At 39.9% G+C, this 20,983-nt stretch overlaps 1 protein-coding gene across 2 annotated transcripts in view; it reads left to right on the plus strand.

The window, feature by feature from the left end:
• kcnab1a (potassium voltage-gated channel subfamily A regulatory beta subunit 1a) overlaps positions 1-20,983 on the plus strand; it is a 131,597-nt gene that overhangs the window by 86,527 nt on the left and 24,087 nt on the right. For both annotated transcript variants that reach the window (XM_014332949.2, XM_005920111.3), the window contains exon 2: positions 12,802-12,845. In XM_014332949.2, the coding sequence (XP_014188435.1) occupies positions 12,802-12,845 (44 nt within the window). The remainder of the gene's footprint in view (positions 1-12,801; positions 12,846-20,983) is intronic.

Raw genomic sequence — 20,983 nt, forward strand, 5'->3', positions numbered from 1 at the left:
TTTTAAACTTAGTAAAATGTTATTTGATTAATGTGGCACATTACAACGAGACAAGAAGCTTGCTGACATAATTTCTCTAGTAAATACACTGCTACTAATTCTGGGTCAGTTGGTCGGTCACTCTTTTTGTCTGCTCTTATTATCCACATCTTCATTTTCTCTCCCTCTGCGTGGAAATCCGTGTTCAACAACAGGAAAGAGACCTTTTTAATATAGTCACGATCGTAGTGCAGAATCTCAGAACAGTTAACAAAAGCATCACAACGAAACAGCTTTTAAGGTGTGTGTGTTTGTGTCTGTGCACGCCTGTGTGTATGCATGTGTGCCTCTCTGTGTGGGTACAGTGTTTGCTGAAGGAAAATGTTGGATCACTGAAAAATCTCATTTAGTGTTTGCTTTGTTTTGCCCCCAGGCTCTGAGTCATGTAGGACCACAGTTGAGGTTCGGGGAAATTAAACCAGAAAGATCTGTTGTTAGACACTTTGAAAAAAAAATGGATTCATTTTGTTCTTCTCAAATAACAAATCCAAACAAATTTGCAGTGTTCTGAAACACTGGGCATGTGTAAGTACGTGTATATTGATCTGCTTGTCTGAATGCCTGAAAAGTGAAGCAAATCCACTTTCTCTATTGGCCAGGAGAGGGTGAATCACCTGGCTTTGAAAAAGAAGTCCAGATTTATAGAAATGTATAGAAGAAGGGAAAACATCCCCTTCTAACTTGATTTATGACCTCAGTGAACACTTCCCTCACGAGTTTATGGTCTCAGTTGGGAGTTTCAGTTCCTGTTACAGGAAATAGACAATAAAGCAAGCTGTGATGGAGGGCTGCCTTGTAATTGATAAGTCATAAGGTGTTAGCCTGCCTTGTCCCTGGTTTTTCCATTAGAGCCCACTCTTGCTTGTCAAGTCTGGTTTCAAAATGATGGGAACATCTAAAATGCCAAATCCAAGGCTTCAAAATGACGTTTTTATATACAGTCTGTCATAAAATTGTACAATATTTCTGTTTCTGCGCTGCCAGAAATCAAAATATTGCAAACTAACAAGAAAATATATTTCAGTTCAGGATTTCATCAACAGTCTGTCCTTAGTTTTCACTTGAAGCTGCTGCAGATCCCCCCCCCCAATATCATAATCTACTGCAAAAAGCCCCTCAAGAATAGTTTTTGACAGTAGCGTGAAATATCTGCAGTCAGCACCTCTGAAAATTGAAGGGAAATTGATTTGCGCCTGCATGAGTGGGGTGCTGTTTTGGGATGATGGATATCAGCTTGGTTCAATATGGCAAAGGGAAAAATTATAGAACAACAGATGAGAGAATTACCTGACTCACCAACAGAGGCTCTGTAGCGGTATGGATCATGTTTTGTGGAAATTGCCTTTCTTTCCCCGAGATACTTTGGAAACCACTAACGCTGAACAAGAAGGCCACTTGACAACAACTAGATCAGAGACTTTGGCAGAATGATTCAGGCCTGAGTGATGAGTATCCTTGCCTACGCAGCCAGTCTGAGTCACTGCAGACGCACACAGCGCTGTGCCCGGTTGTGTCCTTCTGCAACTGTTCTGCTGTGCCAGTAACGTGTACGCACAGTTAACGGTGCCTACTGATTTTTACCGGAATCCACACGTCTTTTCATTTCCCTCGCCCCTCGTGAGCAAACGTACAACAATAACACCATTACATCTGTGCATATATATTCCCGGCTCATTTCTGTAAGCGTGAAGCTAATTGTTGGTAATTTGCATTTTAAATATCTAACTTAATGCAGATTTGCCTCAAGAGAAAAATTAAGCATGTATGTATTTTTTCATAACAAGGGGATCACTACAACTGCAATCCTGTTCCAACAGAGCTGAATAGATGGGAGTGTCTGATCCATTATAGCTCCTGGTGGTATTTCCCTATTGTGGGGGCTGAATTACAGTACACTGTAGGTCCTTTTATTATTTCCTTGTACAGCGAGCTGAACTCATTCCTCATGTCCATGTTTCGCTTGTGTCAAATTTTCTTCCAGTTCTCAATCAGTTTCCCCTTGAAGTAGCTTACAGAGCATGCAGCATACCAAGAGCTTATCATATCCTCAAGTCATATTGTAGTGGAGAGAGTGGACCCCAAAAGTAGACTCAGATGATGGAAGTGATTAACAGAAAACAACTCTCCAATAACCAGCGAACATAGGAACAATGTTTATAAAGCCAAACCAGGGAAACTGGGGGATATTTGAGGAGGAGTCCTACAGATGATAAAAAAAACAATTGATAGTCCAAAGTCAAAAACGCAAGGTCAGACCCAGGACCATGATATCTTATGTTTCTGGGTCAGGACGTCCATTAAATCATGTCATAAAAAGTTTTTATTTGCAAACTTAAAGAGTGGAATGCATGGAGGTCTGGATGTTAGCGCTGTTGACTCACAGCAAGAAGGTCCGAGGTTTGAATCCACCATTTGCCTGGGGCTTTTCTGTGTGTCGTTGGCATGTTCTCCCCGTGACTGTGTAGGTACTCTGACTTTCTCCCACAATCCAAAGACATGCAGTTAGTGGGGTTTGGTTAACTGCTCAATCTAAACTTCGCATAGGTGTGAATGTGTTGGCGACGGGCTGGCACCCGATCCAGGATCCTATTTGTATACATCTCTGTAGGTATATATGTATGGGCCAAAAGGGGAGCTGGGATAGGCCCCTACCCCACCCCGCAACCCTTAACTGGATGGACAGTTGGAACTTAAGGAGTGTTATTATAATGCACAGACATGCACTTATGTACACACAGGTGAAACCTTAAATTTCTTCACACTCACACAACTGTAAAGTTGTCCAAAGACTGATTGGCTGAACGTTCACCTCCTGCTGCTCCTATTAGTTGTATTATTTCGCCCTCATTGCTAGGTGAAAGCTTTTATATTGCTCCCATACACAGGCTGCTGCATTACTCTGTCTGCGTGCAGGCTTTAAGAGCTCCTCCCATTACCTTTTTACCCCACCCACTCAATGTTCAAGCTTTAACTGACATTGAATAACCCCACTGCTGAGACTGCTCCTTGGTGTATGCACTAACATATGCCAACAACACGACACTGCCTATAATGCACGGAAACATTTTCGCTCAGATGGACCCGCTAGCAGGCACAACATGTGAGCTGATCCAAATGGATGTATAGACACACGCACATGTATGTATAGGGCACACGTGAGCATATTTCCACATAAAAACAGAATTAGCCTCTTTTTTCTGCAATAACGGGCATCGGTACGTTTTCCAATTGAGCTCCACAGTAGTAGACAATATTAGAAAGAAAAAATGAATTATTAATTTGTGTTAGAGCTGCAGCCTTAAGGACACTACATAACAGTAACATGGAGATCTGTGGTCACACATGTTGGTTGGTTTGTTCCTTTTCTGGGACAAAAGTAGTAGAAGTTACAAATATTACTGTTTATTTCATAAAGGGTTTAATAAGGCTGTGGTTTAAGATATTAGTTCTCCAGTGGAGTAGTTTTTCACTCATTTTCAGTCTCGTCCTCCTACCTGACCATTTTCTTTTTTTTCATGTTAAACAACACGACACTGACCTATAAAAAGGGAACCTAATTCATGGGGTGAACCATCTGTGGTTTGGGGCTGCATTTCAGCCAGTGGTGTTGGGGATCTTGTCAAAATTGATGGACTTACAATGCAGAAAAGTATCACCTGGAAGGCACATTGATCCCAAACACGCTGCCCTGCAGTGAAAGCATACTTGGATAGAAAAACACACAAAGGATTACGATCGGTCACGGATTGACCTCCTCAGAACCTCAGCAATATTGAACCAGTGTGGGGTCATCTGGTCAGAGATCAGAAAAAAAGGCAGAAAAATCCAAAGACGAGCTTTGAATGTCCTGCAAGAGGCCTGGAGAACTATTCCTGAAGACTGTTTAAACAAAAGACAAGAGAGGTTGTGTAAGAGAGCTCAAGCTCAGGTGATAAATGAAGACTTTTAAGCTTGTTATACTGTATATCTACTGTATGTTTGCACATGTTTCAATGTCCCATTTTTCTAATCTAAAGAAATGAGATTGGCTCAAGATTTCTGCACACAACTGAACAAACTTGTGTTCAGTTAGTCCCATAAAAGTGTGACATTTTCCTTCATGTATTGATTTGGTTCAGGAAAGTTTCATCTTTAAAATGAAGTCTTTTAATCTATCATTGCTCTCTTTGTGACAAGGAACCAGTTAAAATAGGCAACACAGTAAGTCCACACTGCGTGGTAATTATTTAAAGCGGTTTCTATTTAATCTCCACTGACATAATTAGCGCATATTAGTACTTTGCTTGCTTGTAAATGTGCATGTCACACACAAAGCTTATATAGTATCATACATTTTCATTTACTCTTCCTACTTGTATTTATTTATTCATATTTCAGTGTAGAAAAAAATAACTAACAGGACTTGGCGCAGTTACTCTTCATGGTGAAGCTAAGTCGACAAAGATGAATCGAGGAGTTGGACAGATGGCGAGAACGCAAGAAAAAAACTATTCAGTTCCAGCTGTGACAAAAACAAAACAAAGGAGCACATACAGTACAGTATCTATCCCTATGTTCTGTTTTTTACATTTTCTACTTTGGCTTCACCGTTGAACATGTGATCGATAGTGACGCATGCAGTCAGAAGAAACGTGTAGCGAGTTAATGTTTAAAAGATGGTGGCACCTAAGTGGGAGGTGAAAGGAAAGTGAGAGGACAGCAACAATGTTGGTTTGTGTCAGAGGAGGAGGACTCATGGCAACAATGTGATTATACAGTATGCTTTTAAATGACTCACAACGCTGCATATTTTTAGTTTACATAGTTCAAACCGATCTTTTTCTCTACTGGCAAAACACTTTATTTATATATATGCATGCTTCTGTAATTACTTTGCTTCATCTTAATGTGTTTTAAATAAAATGTCTTATTTTTTGTTCTAATTTAATCTAGAATTAAATAACTGAGTAACAGAGAGGTGGAAACAAGGTCTGATCAATTTACTACATGGGACACAGCGGTGTCACCGCACCCCTGTATGTCTGTATGGGGGTGTGTTCTCTCTGGTACTCAGACTTCAGAGACAGGCATTTTAGGTTAACTGGTGATTCTAACTTGACTTTACAGTACTGCACAACGTCTTGAGGTACCCCTTGTTTCATTATATTTTCTTTCCAGGGTTTTAAGACTTTTCAAAAGTGGTATTGAGCAATAGTTTTTTCCTTTTGGCGTTGGCTGCTCTTTCATTCATTTTCAGTCCATTCTTTATACCTGACATTTTCAGAGGTTTATTGTTTTGTTTGTTAAGACACTTCTCAATGATCTCTGAGAGATCTGAGAGATGAACCAGTCTACACAAAACAACCAACTTTGCAAATAAACTATTATAATTCTTGCATCTTGAGGCACTTGCTCTATGACAAAAACACAATGTATTTCCATTTTGTTGAATTTACAGCAAATGCCAAAGATAACACAGTTTGAGAGTTTGATTTCCTAACACTTAGCAAATCAACTTGCACACAACTTGGCATATCTCAGCACAGTATGCAATTTCTCCCATAGTCTGGCGGATATATTGACTATCGATTGTTTTTACAAGGGCGATTTATTTATTTGCCCATGAGAAAGTTTGCTAATAATGATGGAGCTAATAGAAGCAGTCAACAGAAAAAAAAATAATAGCGCTGTTTTAACAGCACCCTCTTCCATCTGTGAGCAAATGCACCCTCCTCAGAGTGTGCCCAAATGCAGCGATTAATTTACTCAAACTCATAACAGAAAGAAAGAAAGGAAGTAGCCTATGTTCAGAAAGTGTTCGGATAGTGGACACATACATGCCCATGCAAGTTAGTCATGTTTGAGCACAAGTGGCACACTGCTTCGGTTGCATCCTTGGGTTTACATCTTTCATCCAATTTAAAGCCAAAGAAATCCCAAATTGACAACATTACTTTTTTGGGGGCAATTAGTTCATCCATATCTGGATCAGTCCGTGCATGATTACATTGCTCTGCCCATCATTTATTGGACTTAAGATTGTTGGTTGGAAAGTTTTTACATATCGCCCAACCCTAGTCTCCCATGGAAATTTGAAAAAAATCAGGCAAAGACCTGACACAGGACCTGAGAAATACATTAGGCCCTCAAGATCTCCACCTACTGTTCACTGAAGCCTCATCAGAAATGGTCTCAGTGGCTGCCAAGAAACGATTCTTAATCAGGGAAACAGGGAGAAAAAGTTGATGTACACCAAATTACAGAAGATTTTTGTTCAAATTAATGAAAGTATGTATGAAGGAGCCATCTACAGCCTGGTGGAGGCTCTGTCATCGACTAGGGCTACTAATCAGCCAGTGGTGTTGGAGATCTTTTCAAATTTTGTGTAATTTGGACACAGAAAACCAGTATGATATCCACATCCCATACTGTTTAAGAAGCATCTGATTGGAAACAGCTTCATTCTTCACTATGACAATTATCGCAAATGCACCGCTAATGATGTGAAAGCATACCTGGATAGAAAAACACACAGTGGAACCCTATCAGTCATGGATTGGCCTCCCCAGAGTCCAGACCTCAGCGCCATTGAAGCAGAGTGGGATCATCTTGACTGAGGGCGGAACAAAAGGCAGCCAACAACCAAAGACGAGCTTTGAATGTCCTTCAAATGCTTGGAGAACTACTCCTGAAGACAAGAATAATGGAATAAATAAAGAATAAAGGTGGTCATATCAAATATTAACTTTTAAGCTTACACTGTATTTTCATATATGTTTATCACATTTTAGTAAATCACTGCACCTTTCCCCCCATTTTTCTAAAAATATATAAGGAAGAGTGACTCAAGACATTTGCACAATACTGTAGGTGTGAGTTGGTTTGTCTCTCACTGTGTTTATCCCTGTGAGAGACTGGTGTCTTGACCAGGGTATAGCCTAGCTTTTTTCCGTAACCCTGAACTGGACAAGCTGTAAAAAAATGTACAAATGGAGATGAATGTGAAGGTCAGGGCATATGTGAGAATATGTGGAAAAATGACATGCAAAGGAGTTGATCTGAGTGCTGCAATATCTACAGATACAAGTACAAGAAACTAAAGCACTTAAACAGGGATGTCTCCATTAAGCGATGCCACAGACAAACAACGTATGCTGCCAGAATTAGTGTGATTACTGTAACATTGTAACCTACTTTATCCGGAGCTCAGGTGGCCTTTAGGCATGCATCCAGTGCCTCGTCGTCGTCCCCCCTCTCTCTCTGACACTCTCTTTCTGTCTCTCTTTCTCACAGACTGTTTTACACTCGATGGAGAAGTGTGTCAGCCAGTCTCTTGTGGCTCATTACTGTTTCTGCATATCACGAGAAGCAATTTGATTTTAATTTGCAATAGGGTTGCAAATGTGAAACTAATCTATTTAAAAGATCCATCCACAATATCATCAAACCAATGGTAGACCTGAAATTATTTTGTTAGACATCATCTAATAACAAGAGCAGATAGGCTGCCTCGTGATGCACTTTTTAAAATCAGTTGTACCTCAAAATAAAGTGTACAGTGTTTATTGATTTGGGTTTTAAAAGTGTTTCATGCACATGAATAAATAAAGAGAAAAAGGTGCAAACATTTCAACTAATATGAATTCGTAAAGTTTTAATAGGAAAGTATGAATTCGTTTTAAAGTGCTTTCCACCTGTTTTCAATATTTTTCACCAGTGGGCATCTTCCTTTAAGTACCAGCGGCTCAGAATGGCAGTAGTTGCACCTTTGCTGAAGGATATCGGTGTTTTCACTGTAAATAAAAGTCCACATATATGCAGGCATATGTTGAACTGAAGAGCCAGATGTTCACAGATATTTTCACACCGTGTATTTCAACACCAAAACTAGTTGGTTAGGTTTAGGAAGCGAATTTAACTGGCATAGAGATTTTATATGCGCCTCTTCTCGTAAACTTCTCCTACATCATCTGGGCAGCTTTCTGTTTGTCATTATGACAAATGATAACTGCCTACTCCACCCGCTGCAGCAGGGCATATTTATTGGTCATTTACTTTCAAATTCAGGGAAATTTCCTGTCTGCCAGCTTTTATCTGCTATTTCGTCTAAAATAAATGAGTCCAGTCGTAGTAATAAATACAACCTGACTGGTGACAAACTTAGACACTGCCTCAGTCAACAGACATTATTATCATGACGGGATTAAAGCACAAGCAACACTGACACTAAAGTCTTTTGTCACATTTAGAGCATTCCCAATGCTTCCGGGCCAATTACACTCCGCTGTCTAGTAAAAACAAACTAATGTTAAAAATGCAGAGTTGAAGTACAACCTATTTTTTCTTTCTTTTTTTCCGATTGCAGATCCTTTCACTACTATACTGGGAGAGGTAATCAGTGACAGATCTGTGATGAGGACTGCTGGCTTGCAGGAGAGAAACAGAGAGAGGCTGTTTTTGGCAGAAGAAGAGAGAGGATAATATTGCCTATAGTGCCGGGGGTATTAGAGAAAGTCATTACTGTCCATCATCAGGCAAATGAAGACATGTTTAAGTGGAGATGAATAGGCTCATTGTTGGGAAGGCTTGATAGATCTGTTGGGAAAAGTGACTGTGGGGGGGCAGGTTTCATATTTCAATAAATATTTGATGGGAAAGGATGGCTGTATTGGTTTGGTTTGCATTAGCATGTGCGTGTTTGGTGGTGGTGGCTTGGTTATTTACGTCTGGCTGTAAATGGTTTCATAACTATGAAGAACCATTTGAAAGAAGCTTTTGACGTGGGGGAAATCACTTTCTTACTTCATCTATGGAGCATAGAGAGCAATCGTATTTTCTTCCTCTTTCAAACCTCCTCTCTGTCTCATCTATTATCATCATCACCGTCATTCCTTTATCCATCATGCAATTAAAGCCTCAGAAAGCTGAATGAGAGGACATATTGTGTCAGCTCACCAGGCCGCCTGACCTGATCTGAGAAGTTATGTGTTTTACTGGAGAAAAACAAAAATTCTACAAAACATGCAGATTATTTTTTTGTGGTTATTTTATATTCCCTGAGGTAAATTCAAGTAAGTTTGCAGCTTTGCTGTTATTTAGGAAAGTCAAAGTTTTATTCTGGAAACCTACTCTTTGTTTTAGGACGTTCACATCATTTTGCACAATAGCTAGTGTACATGCAGTAGGGTGTTTATCTCATATCTCAGAACCAACCTATAGGATGTACTGGAGGCAGGAGTTTTGTCACAGGTATGATGGTAAATGTTATAGTAGAGATTTGTTAAGAGTCAAGTAGAAACGGATCATCTATCCATTCATTATTTTCCACTTATCCCAAGTCGAGTCACAGTGGCAGCCACATGTCCTTTCCCTCAGCCACATTTTCTAGATCCTCCTGCAGGATCCTGTAGACTTTATTCTTTTGGTCATTGCCCAGATTAACGTTCGGACATAGATGAACTGGTACAGAAGCTTTCCCTTCAGTTCAGTTGTCTCTTAACCACAACAGTCTGGTACACTGCCCGCAATACTGCTGACACTGCACCAACTGGTCCACCCCACACTACACCTTCCCGTTAATCTTGTTGTGACAGCCTCTGCTCTTGAATCCAGAAGTATTTCACCGAGAACAATGGCCTCAGACTTGGAGGTGTTGACTGTCACCCCAACTGTTCCACAATTAAAACTGGAAACAAGGCTGTCTGGCTGTCGGTCATTGCGTGACTTATATGGTTTGTTTTGTAGTTCAGAGTTTTGTAGTTTTGAGTTTTCTTTAGAGTTTTTCAGGTCAGACTATCAGACATTATATACTGCAGTGTTTTAGGATGGCTCCACATTACAAACATAGCCCATCATCATTACATTTGCTGCACAAATGCTCTGTCTAAATGTATTGGTGGCTTCTTTATTAGTCATCATGGAGGGCAGTTTTTTGCTTTGCTAGTTCTTTGTTGGTAGATGTATGCTCTGTTTTGGCTCAAACAAAGCTTTTCTCTTTAGACCTTAAATAGAGTGCACCTGTATTATCATCGCTCATGGTCGTGGCCAGGAAACAGAGGCATCATCATTAATCGTCAGCAGGGGCATCCACTGACTGACTCAGCACCTCTAGTTTCTATGATCTAAATTCAAATATTGCCCTGAATAAAGGCCTTAACTTTGGGCTTTTTATAAATATCCTCATTTTTCTATAACTGGAAGCTACACATTTCTATACATTTTCTAAATTGCTTTCCTGTTCTGGGTCACCGGGAGGGCTAAAGCCTGAGTCTGTGAAGATCAGGTGAAAGACTGCAAAATGCAGCTTCCAGTCATTTACAGAAAAAGTTCTGGTCATATTTACAGTACATACGTGTACTTAAATACGCTTTTCTGACCATAGTATCAAGAAACTTCAGTGGATGAACTTTGGCTTTGTATGGAAATCATAAACAGGTAAAAGGCGAAGAAGCAGATTCTAACCATATTTCACTATTAAAGGATAATAAAAGTGTAGTAATACAATAAAAACATAATTTATAATAACTTTTTGTTGCTGTTTACAGAGTAAAAGCAGCTCCTGTTACGTGTTGTTCAAGAGCACCTTGTTCTTACTGTCTCTGGATATTTTACAGGTGTCAGAGGATTTGATGCATCATCTAAAACAGATTTTTATGCCTGATTTAGTATTCTGATACAAGGGTCTCATTGGTAATGAAAAACTTAAGTAGTTTTGACAGGTGGGCCAAAATGAAAGATGCTGACAGCTGTGAATAATGCACTGCCCAATCCATAAAAATCTGCAAACCTGATGCTGTAGTGAGGCCATGATGTGTTTTAATGTAAACTTGGTTGGATTAAAATTTTTTTTTTTTTTACATAAACTTTCAATGAATAAATAGATAAAATGTTACATTTAGATAAAATCCACTTTATCAGCACTTTTAAGTTCTTGTATGTTGTCTGTATGGACTTGCAGTACAGGTGGTCAGAGACTTCAGTAGGAAAGATAAAAGGGATTAAGGAAGTTTTTGATATTTTCATTGTCCTGTGTGTGTGTGTGTCCTGCTTTAGGGGTTTAAAGAGTTGTGCATGCTTTCATCCCAACTTTTATACAGAGCGTACAGCAGCATGATGAACAGTGGTTCCTTTTTTGGGCTTTCAACTTTTCAGGCTGCAGAACGAACGATAAGAAGTTTTTATATAAAAATGATGACGTAGATTACAATTCCAGGTCAATTATATACTATCCTCTAAAACTACAGTGCTGTAGCAAGTACAAAAGTGCAAGCACAACATATTGTAACAGCTTCCCCCAGGAAAATCATTCACGTGTGTGTTGCCTACAGGCTGATGAATTGGAGCGGCTGTTTTATCCCTGCACCTGCTTAAACCCCAGAAGTCAGTATTAAAAGTGTGCTATGAGTATGTGTGTTGGTTGGTGTGCATTTGCATTATTATGTCCAATGGTGACTTTATCTTGATCACACACTAATCCATGGGGACACCGTGGGGTGAGAAATCTAGGTCCCCGGTGAATATTCAACTTGTATATCTGGATATGGAGGACAACAGTTTGGTTGATTAAGGAATTTAACAGAGGGCAGCTTATGTTCATGACTACCATCACTGCAACTAATTTACTTTAATCTTCTTCACATATTTTACCAATCAGATTTGTCAGCTGGGCACAAACACAGCTCCAAAAAATTTAGATAATGTTGGTAGGTGCCCACTAGATGTTTAGGGTGGAATCATTAGTTCCCATATCAGCCCTAGAAATGTGCAACTTTTACATTTACTCATCTTTGTGCTGTCCCTAAAAGAATAATTAATGCAGAACTTAAATTACAGGTTAATATTATTGTTATTAATATTTAGTTTTTATGTGTATTTATACAGTCCAGTGTTTTTTTAATGCTAAACAGAGCAAATATCTTGAGATACTCTGCACACTGTTATCAGCGTGTCTTTGATTTGGTGGGTTAATAAGGTTGCAGGCAGCATGCTGATTTGTGCCATAAGAGGACGGTCTTATTACTTTTATACTAAAGGGATGCAAAAACATACTCTGCAAGATGTATGTTAATGACATCACTAATGAGGCTATTAGAGCTCATCAATAGTAAACACACACACAGTTTTGACACCTTTACGATCTTTCCTTAACCTTTCATGTGTGCAAATAATCCTCACTGCTAGATGCATCTTGTTTGCACCGGTGTAGTTTTCTATTACTCTGCCAACCTGCTTTAACCCGTGTCTCTCTCTTCATCACACTGTTATTAATAACCGTGTGATTTTCTCCTCCCTGCGGATGGAAACATAATATCAAAGGGCAGCTAACCATTTTAATCAGCTTCATCATCATCTCCACTTCCTATACATCCATGCAGGTTGTATAGGAGGATTACCTGGAGACCTGGATGAGTGAAATTCATTTTAACTTTTCACAGAGAAATCAGGAAGAGAAGCGTACTGTCAAACTGTCATGTGATTATGTCAAGCAAAGCCAAATTCAGAGTCTTGTAAAAAAAAGACCAGCTTGTTAGTCTCCAGACTGTCAGTCTGCTTGACGTTTTGCTGCATACACAGGTTAATATCAACTACAGGTGAAAATGCCTGTAAGCAGACACTGTTGAAGGTAAAGTTTGTAATCGGTCAGATTAACAAATGAGTCTCGTCTTTAAAATATTATCCACATCACCAAACATGATGCAGATCATGTTTGGTGATGTGTTCATTCCGCCGAGGTGTTTGTATTTTATCGAGACCTGACACATTTTTTTTTTCCTATTTATGCAGGAACCTTGGAAAGTCCGGACTCAGAGTATCTTGCTTAGGACTGGGTGAGTAGACTTCACTCTGCTTCACTGCCCCGCTTCTCCACATCGTCCCAAACTCAGAAAGATCAGTGAATTGAGCGATTAGGTTTGACCTTTTTTCTCATAAACTAACAAACACTACTGTTGCAACCATGCACATACTAGACCAAATCACTGAGTGTCTAATCAGGTCATAGAGATGCTGTTCTGTGTAGGCTGATGGTAAAATTTCCTTACTTTGCTCTTAGGTTCAATGTAGTCCCACACAAAACCAGTGGCCTGCATTCCTATTTCTGTCACCATGTAGAGCTCTTAAAACAACAGAAGAACCTTTTTTTTTAGGTATACACAAAAATATAACAAAATGTTTTCTACATCTTTTATCGGTTGAACTCCGAGGAGGACTCCTGTTACTGAAACACAGAGTTGGCTAAATAAAAAGCAACAGCAGCCTGGAGTATATAACCCCTAAATCATAAGACAAACAGTATAGCTATAGTTTTACCAGTGGAGAAAAACTGTATGTAGGCCTGCAAGATAAATGGACACAACTGTGACATAAGCATAACTGTAAAAGAGAACAAATACAGAAGCTGAATTAACCTAAAAATTGAACTCTTGGTAAGAAAACGGTGAGTTTGCTGCTTTGATTTATAGCTTGACTTCCATTGATTGGAAGGATTTTGATTCGTGGCCCACTCTTCCAATTTATTTTTGATGCTTTGATAAATACTGTAGTGGTTTACACATTCAACTAATGAAGATTTCCAGTTCAATCCTGGGAAGAGACACAAATCCATTTGGGGGTTATGTGAGGAAAGGCATCCAGCGTAAAAGTCTTCCAGATCACACACATGAAGCTGCTCGCTGTGGAAAAGAAGAGAGCAACTCAACTATCATCTAATATAATATTAGTCTGAGAGTGGGTTTTTTTTTCATTTCTTACAAGAAAAATATATACTCTAGTTTATTTGCTAAACATTTGTCCAGCTTGAATGCCAACCCACGTATTTAAACACATAATATATTTAATTTCAGTCCAGCTTTTGAAGTTATAGAGAAACTAGAGATCATTACCAACTCAGATTCACAGAAGCTAAAATATTTATTATTTTTTCCTGTCCAATTTTTTTGTGGAAGTCCTCTGATATTGCACACACTGATCCAATCGTAGTCGCTGCACTCTACCATCATTTATAAATAAGTCATGTATATTCTCATGAGTCCTTCTCCACCACTAACATCCTACCAGTTAGAAAGGGAAACCTGGGTTTGTTTAAAGCTAAGGGCCGTGCAAATAAAACTACATATAATGATGAAATGCCTTAATCATCTTTAGTGTACCTATCAGAAACATTTTTGCAGAGGTGCATATAAATTGATGGCATGTGCAACAGGAAAATAGTTTGTAACAGTTTGACAATAGTTAAGGAGTACTGGTGGCTCTTACTCTTAAGGTGGTCAAGCAGCGACCATCAACAAAATCATATCAAAACTCACAGTGTGTTTTCTAGAGTAGTAGTAGATACAAGGTGTGATCAAAACGTTCTGGGATCAGGTGCATCAAAATCGATCTGTACCTGATTTAAGTTTGGCCGATCTCCCAGTAAAGGTCATGATCATGAGCAAGCCTAGCTTTCAGCAGGGCTGCTATTTTCAGCTCATCTGGCTGAAGGAGTGATGACCTCAAGGGTTGCTACTCCTTTAGTCCCGGTCAGATTTTATTGAAACTTGCACACAATGTTCTTCTAATGGTTTTTCATCTAAACTGTGCTCAGATCAAGCTCACATTTTTCATTTTGCAGTCAATAATTTGTGAATTGTGGTGGATTCAGGGCCAGATGAGCTCCTACATCATTAATGTTCCGGTTAGATTGCTTCCTGTCCCATTCTGACCACCGCTGTGCACTCAAAGCTTCAGCAGAGAGCAAACACCTGGCCTGAATTACTCTTGGACATTCATGTCTGGTGATGAAGGCTGCATCTTCATCTGTGAGTGAGCAGCTTTTTTAGCATTTTAAACACACTTTGTAGTCGCGGTTAAACAAAGTTTTCTTTACCTGCGTTCGTTATGTTTTTGACACACTGATGTTGTTCCTTAACTATTTGTCAGTTGTCCCGACTTCTCATGTTCATAAAAAGTGCTGCCGATCTCAGAGACGTCAAGTCGACCCAATTTGCTTTCTTGATTCCATTTTCTAGCTGTACCTTCTACTCTGTTTACAGCCTAAACTGCACGTCTGGTTCAAGACACTGGCTAATTTTAGCCTTACCATACATGCACCACTTGTGATGCTTGATTGACATGAAACAACACTGAATGAAACAGTTTCCAGGTTATTTGAGACGATTCCACTCAAAATGTGCTGTGGTTATTTTTACTTCACTTGGATATTTCCCGATAGAGAGCACAGGAGGAAAGTTTCTCTGTGCTCGTGTCTCGGGTTAATATAGATCCATAAGGCATTAATTTTTCTCATGGACTTTTTTCTCTCCTTTCACCCGAGCTGGTTGAGGCAGACTGCCACCCACCCAGAGTGTGAGGTCTCTGCTTATTACATTTTTTCCCCCAAACACTTTCTTAAAGGGATCAGTAGATTTTAACTAAAGCAATCAAGATGTAATTGAAGACTTTCTGTTTTAATTCAAGGGCTTTAACAAAAGTGTTGCATTAACTGTTTAAGAATTACAGTTAATGCAATAGCAGAAATTCATCAAAGCAGAATTCATCAGTCAGAATCTGATGTTTAAAACAAGCATTAGGTATTCAACTGTTGTAGGTTTAGCTGCTGAGGTTTATCATGTGATGCCACGTGCCCATTAGCCAAGAATGTGGCCAATATGGTGGTTTTTGTCTGTCACTGGATAAAATCTGTCGCAAAGAAGGTTGCTGCATCAAAAACCTCTTAGATCTTGCTTTGGTTGCAGGAAATTGTCATAGTTGTCTGTAGTTTCTCATGTATCTGTAAATACCCACTAACTTTTAGCCCAGCGGTAGTAAAATTTGAGAAAGTTCATTGCAAAGTGGAAGTGGGATAGGTTCACCTTCAGAGTAAAAGTTGCACGTTTGAAACATGTTGGATGAGGCGCTTAGGCACAGCTGTTACATTTTTTTGCTTTTTCTACTTTGCATTGTCTGTTTCACAGTTTCGCTACAGCTCCGAGAGTAGCTGGAGGGTGATTAATTTGGTGGCTGCGACATGCTAGCTACCAATGCAATCACGTGGAGGATTTTGTCAGCCGGCTGGGGAATACTCTTTTTCCCCTGGTGTCAAGTGGTTTCCAGATGGTCACAGACGACTCTCTAGGCTTGTGGAACTGGAGCCTCATTCACTTGATCCTACATTGTCGCCATGGTTGTCGTACATTCAAAATGGCGGATGAGTTAACGTGGCTAGTGGTCACGTGTCTGCAAAACCTCAAACCTTTTGTTGGGCGACAAAAATTACTGCAAAGGCTAAATCAGATGTGTAAGTTTTTGAAGCATCATTAAAAAGTATCTCATGCCATTCATACTGTATATTAAGAGGTGTTTATGTGTAGTATACTATGTATATACTATACAAACATGCACCACCTTTAATTTTAAGGTGACACAGCTTGCTGAATGGATTTTTTAAATAAATATGCAGCTGACACAAAATTATTTTCCAGGGACGCCTTTGCGTGCAATGCAGAACTTTTACTTGTGTGGCTGTAAGGTTTGGCTCCTCCTCAGGACGATGCTGAGGGCTGCTGCCTCAGGTGGTTCATGGAAGATTGAGATGTCTGATTCAAACTGGCTGAAATCCACAGTGCAGAAAAGGTCAGCATAATGCTAGCTACCTGCCACACGCTGCGCGCAGGCCAGACATGATGCTGGCAGGGGAGGGGGGGGAAGAGAGACGGCAAAGGGCAGGATGCTAAATTGTGTTTCATTGTCACACTTGATGGTAGAGAAAATAGATGAGGATGTAATGGGTGTACGCTGTGAGAGACTTGTCTGTAGCTATTCTCATAGCTCTACTGTACTGTCAGACCAAAGTTCATCAGAACAAAATATGATGACACACTCAGTCAGTCATGTTAAATCATGGCTGTCAGTTTGCAAAGTTATGACGATGCCATGGGGGATACACAGACTTTTTAAACATGTGGTTTAAGCAGTTGAAAATGTTTTCCCACCTGTTTACGGGCAAATCCTGAGATCTCATCAGTTTTAAACTGTAAATAATCCTGGTTTTCACACTGAGACATTAGATCCATACAGATGAGTTAATCATGTCAGTTTCAGTGATTCAGTGATTTTATCTTTGCTGCACTCTAACCAAGGACCCAGGGCTGCTTTTAAAAGTTAGAAACTGCTCAACTTGGCCAAAAAGAAGTGTGTTTTAGATAAAGCGTCCAAGAGTTATGTAACAATAAAGGAGCAAAATGACCTTGACACGGAGTGGCTGACTTCACACTGCAGCTACTGCAAAAATAATGACTGCTGCTTTGTTTAAGATTCAGAGCAACACTGCTGAGGTGCACTTAAACAAAAGAGGAGAAAAGCAACATTTTCAATATATTTAAGGTGTAATTGCAGTACTGCAAATAAAACATAAATAATAAAGTAGAACAATTTCAGTTTCCATTACTAGGATAGATCACTATTATATTCAATTTGCTGAGGTTATTTTTTTCAGATAAATTTTACAATTAATTCAAATATTTGGAAAAAGTGTCATTGTCACCAAAATCAGGTTGTGTTAACGTTTGATGCAGGTATTTGATTAAGAACATGATTTTTTTGTAACTGAGGGATTCGATTAAGAACACTTAGCATAGCTTGTTTCCAAGCTGTTTCCTTGTGCTTACTCAAAATGTAAAAGATAACCTGCACCACAGATGAATTAGCATTCCCAACAAGTCCAATTCCCAGGGACACAGTGCAGTTTGGAGGGAGAGCTGAGAAGACAAGAACGAGGAAAGTCAAGAAAAAAAGAGGAAAACAAACAACATAACTGCTAACTGTCTTTGTTTAGCAGTTTTGCCCTTGCTCTGCCAGTCTCCATCGCTCACTCTGTCTTTATCTCTGTGGACCGCGCTTCTTCTCTCCTCATCTCCAATCCTTTCTCCATCCAAACTCTATTTTAACACTAGAAGGATGTAGAAGGATGAAATCTGGAGTGTGCAGTGAGAGCATTTAATGACATGTGCGTATGTTTCTGTGCAAATCTTTTAGGCACTTTTTAATCCAAAAGATGTGACAAATGAAATGTTAGCTCATCCGGACAATGAGCTAATGAGCATGGTAAGGTGTCCACATTTCTGTCTACAGTTGTCAAGAAATAACTACATAACATTATAACATTATGACCACAGACAGGTGAAGGGAATGACACTGATTGTATCTCCATCATAGCACCTGTTAGTGGCTGGGCTATATTATGGAGCAAGGGAACATCTTGTCCTCAAAGTTGTGTTGGAAGCAGTAAAAATGGACGAGCGCAAGGATTTGAGCGAGTTTGACAAAAGGCCATATTGTGATGGCTAGATGACTGGGTCGACTGGGTCAGCGCATCTCCAAACTGCAGCACTTGTGGGGCGTTACTGGTCTGCAGTGGTCAGCATCTATCAAAAGCGGTCAAAGGAAGAACCGTAGTGAACCAGCAACAGGGTCACGGGTGGCCAAGGTTAATTGATCTGCATGGTGAGCAAAGGCTGGCCCGTGTGGTCAGATCCAACAGACGAGCTGCTGTAGCTCACATTGCCAAAAAAGTTTATGCTAATTCTGATGGAAAGGTGTCAGAATGCACAGTCTGTCGCTGTTTGTTGTGCATGCAGCTGCATAGCCACAGAGCATTCAGAGTGCCCATGCTGACATCTGTTCAGCACTGGATCATGAAACAGTGGAAGAAGTTGGCCTGGTTTGATGAACCATGTTTTCTTTCACATCACTTGAATAGCTGGGTGAGTGTTACCCGGGCAACACCTAGCACTAGGATTCCCTGGTGGCTGTGACCTCTTCCCAGAGCCCAGTCCAATCCATGGAGGCCCCACCTCGCAGCTTAAAGGACCTGCTGCTGACATCATCCTGATACCACAGCACACCTTCAGAGGAATGGAGTCCAGGACTCGACGGGTCAGGGCTGTTTTGGCAAGTGCAAAGATTTGAACAAGTTTGTTTCACAGCACTTTACTGATAAGTGTAAGATTTTAAAAGTGCCTTAAGTGCCATAAAGTACTTCATGGTATTGGTCATCATAAAATATATTTGGATCTTAGATATACTTAATCATAAAAAAGAATCATTCTCTCAGGACACTCATAAAAGGCATAAAAGTTCAGGATTTGGATTTTCATGAAGACGGGAAACTCCAGTTATTTAGAAATTGTTCTGCAGTCCTCAGTTTAAGTTTGCTCAGTCTAGCTGACACACACTAGTGTGCAGGGGCATTTCTGTTGCAGTCCTATTCAAGTTCTAAAGAACTGAATTGAAACTCCTTCACAGCACGAGTATGCAGAAGCTCTGTGCCTGTGCAGTTACAGCAGGCAGTGCAATGATCACACCACCAAACAAAGCTCACTTTGCAGTGTTTTCAGATTAATCTGTCTTTTAACGACGTGCAAACAAGTGGGAAAAAACTGTTTATTAATCCAACACTACTCAGCGAGTTCTGCCTCCTATTTCTCCTGGCAGCCTTCCACAATAAGAAACCGTTTACACACTCTCACTGAAGCTGACAGTTAAATATAATCTGTTTATTAGTATCTGAAGCTCAGTTTAATCAGTTATTTCCATCCCACTAACAATTAATCAACCTCTTCCACATTCAGTCAAAGCCTAATGTCATGTTAGCTCAATTTATTTTCATATGAAACTGAAAAAGTCACAGACCGTGTAACGACTGTCTGCAAATGTAAAAACCTCTCACCAGTTAATGGAAAATGAATTGATTTTTTTAAAAAGGTGATTATCACAAGTGAGAGACCTGGAGGGTGGATTAACTGATAGGTGATTAGTGAATTCATCGCGTCCTCTCAGTGTTGGCTGTCTGCTGCTGCAGATAAACCATTATCTCTTCAGTCAGTGAGAAAGCTAACAGAGTGCCTATAGGGGTCTGCAGTGGCCTCACTATGCTGTCAACACACACTGGCTCCAGCAGTGCTGATTGGTTGTGGAACATGGAAAACAGAGTGTTTGTGGAAACCTATTTTTAGTTGCTGACAAAACCAAAAATAAAGTCGATGCAGAATTCATGATCAGCATTATTTGAGTCTTCAGCACTTCTGTGTGAACCCAAAAACTTTGTAATCTGTCATCTCGCTCATAGCACACAATCCAGGACCTTTTTTCCCCCTTTAAAGCCTGCTGCACTGACGCGGCACAATTGATTGATGAATTCTTAAAATGGCTCTCCTGGAAAATCCTGCAGTGTTTAAGACAGGAAGAGGTCGGACCTCTGTGTGCGTGTCGCTGAGATTAACAGATTAACTTTGACTTGTACTTTCATGCAATTCAATGAAAATGATCACCTTTATTAGTTCAGCCTCAGTAATCAGTCATACTTCGCCATGCAACACTTAAAGTTTCCTCCTACTTTTCACTCAAGTCCTCTGTGGCTGTAACCTTGGTCTTCAGGTAGTGATATAACCACTGCCAACAAACTGCATCTGATGATCTGAGCTGGCGCTTGCTGATCATCTTAGGAACAAGAGATGAGGCAGTTTATGACAAATGCCTTTTTTTAAGTTCCTGTATTTCTAGAATTTATATATATATATACTTTCTTATGTTGTTGGCTTGTTCACTACCTGTGAGCCACACTGTAGCCAAAAGAGTAGACAAGGTAGAAATAGATATGGATTTAACAGGAGACGAAGGATGAAAATCAATAAAACTTGTGCAGGAGACAAAGGCATAAAACTGGAATGAAAATAGGTCCAAAGGAGTCTGTGTGTGTGTGTGTGTGTGTGTGTGTGTGTGTGTGTTTAGAGGAGAGAATGAGAGTGTGTGACAAAAAAAAAAGCTCCAGCTCCTTCAGCTCACTCAGCAGTGGAGAGTTTCAATGAATCCGGGGCAGGCTCCACAAAGGGCTGCAGAACAAAAGGCCTGCAAGCTGAGAATGTGCAGCGTGGAGGCACGGCCCAATCTCACGCTTTGTTAACTCTCAAACATAACACTGAATAAAGACTAA

Source organism: Haplochromis burtoni, unplaced genomic scaffold, assembly GCF_018398535.1.
Source record: "Haplochromis burtoni strain Fernald_Lab_line unplaced genomic scaffold, NCSU_Asbu1 Contig_38, whole genome shotgun sequence".
Taxonomy (NCBI): domain Eukaryota; kingdom Metazoa; phylum Chordata; class Actinopteri; order Cichliformes; family Cichlidae; genus Haplochromis; species Haplochromis burtoni.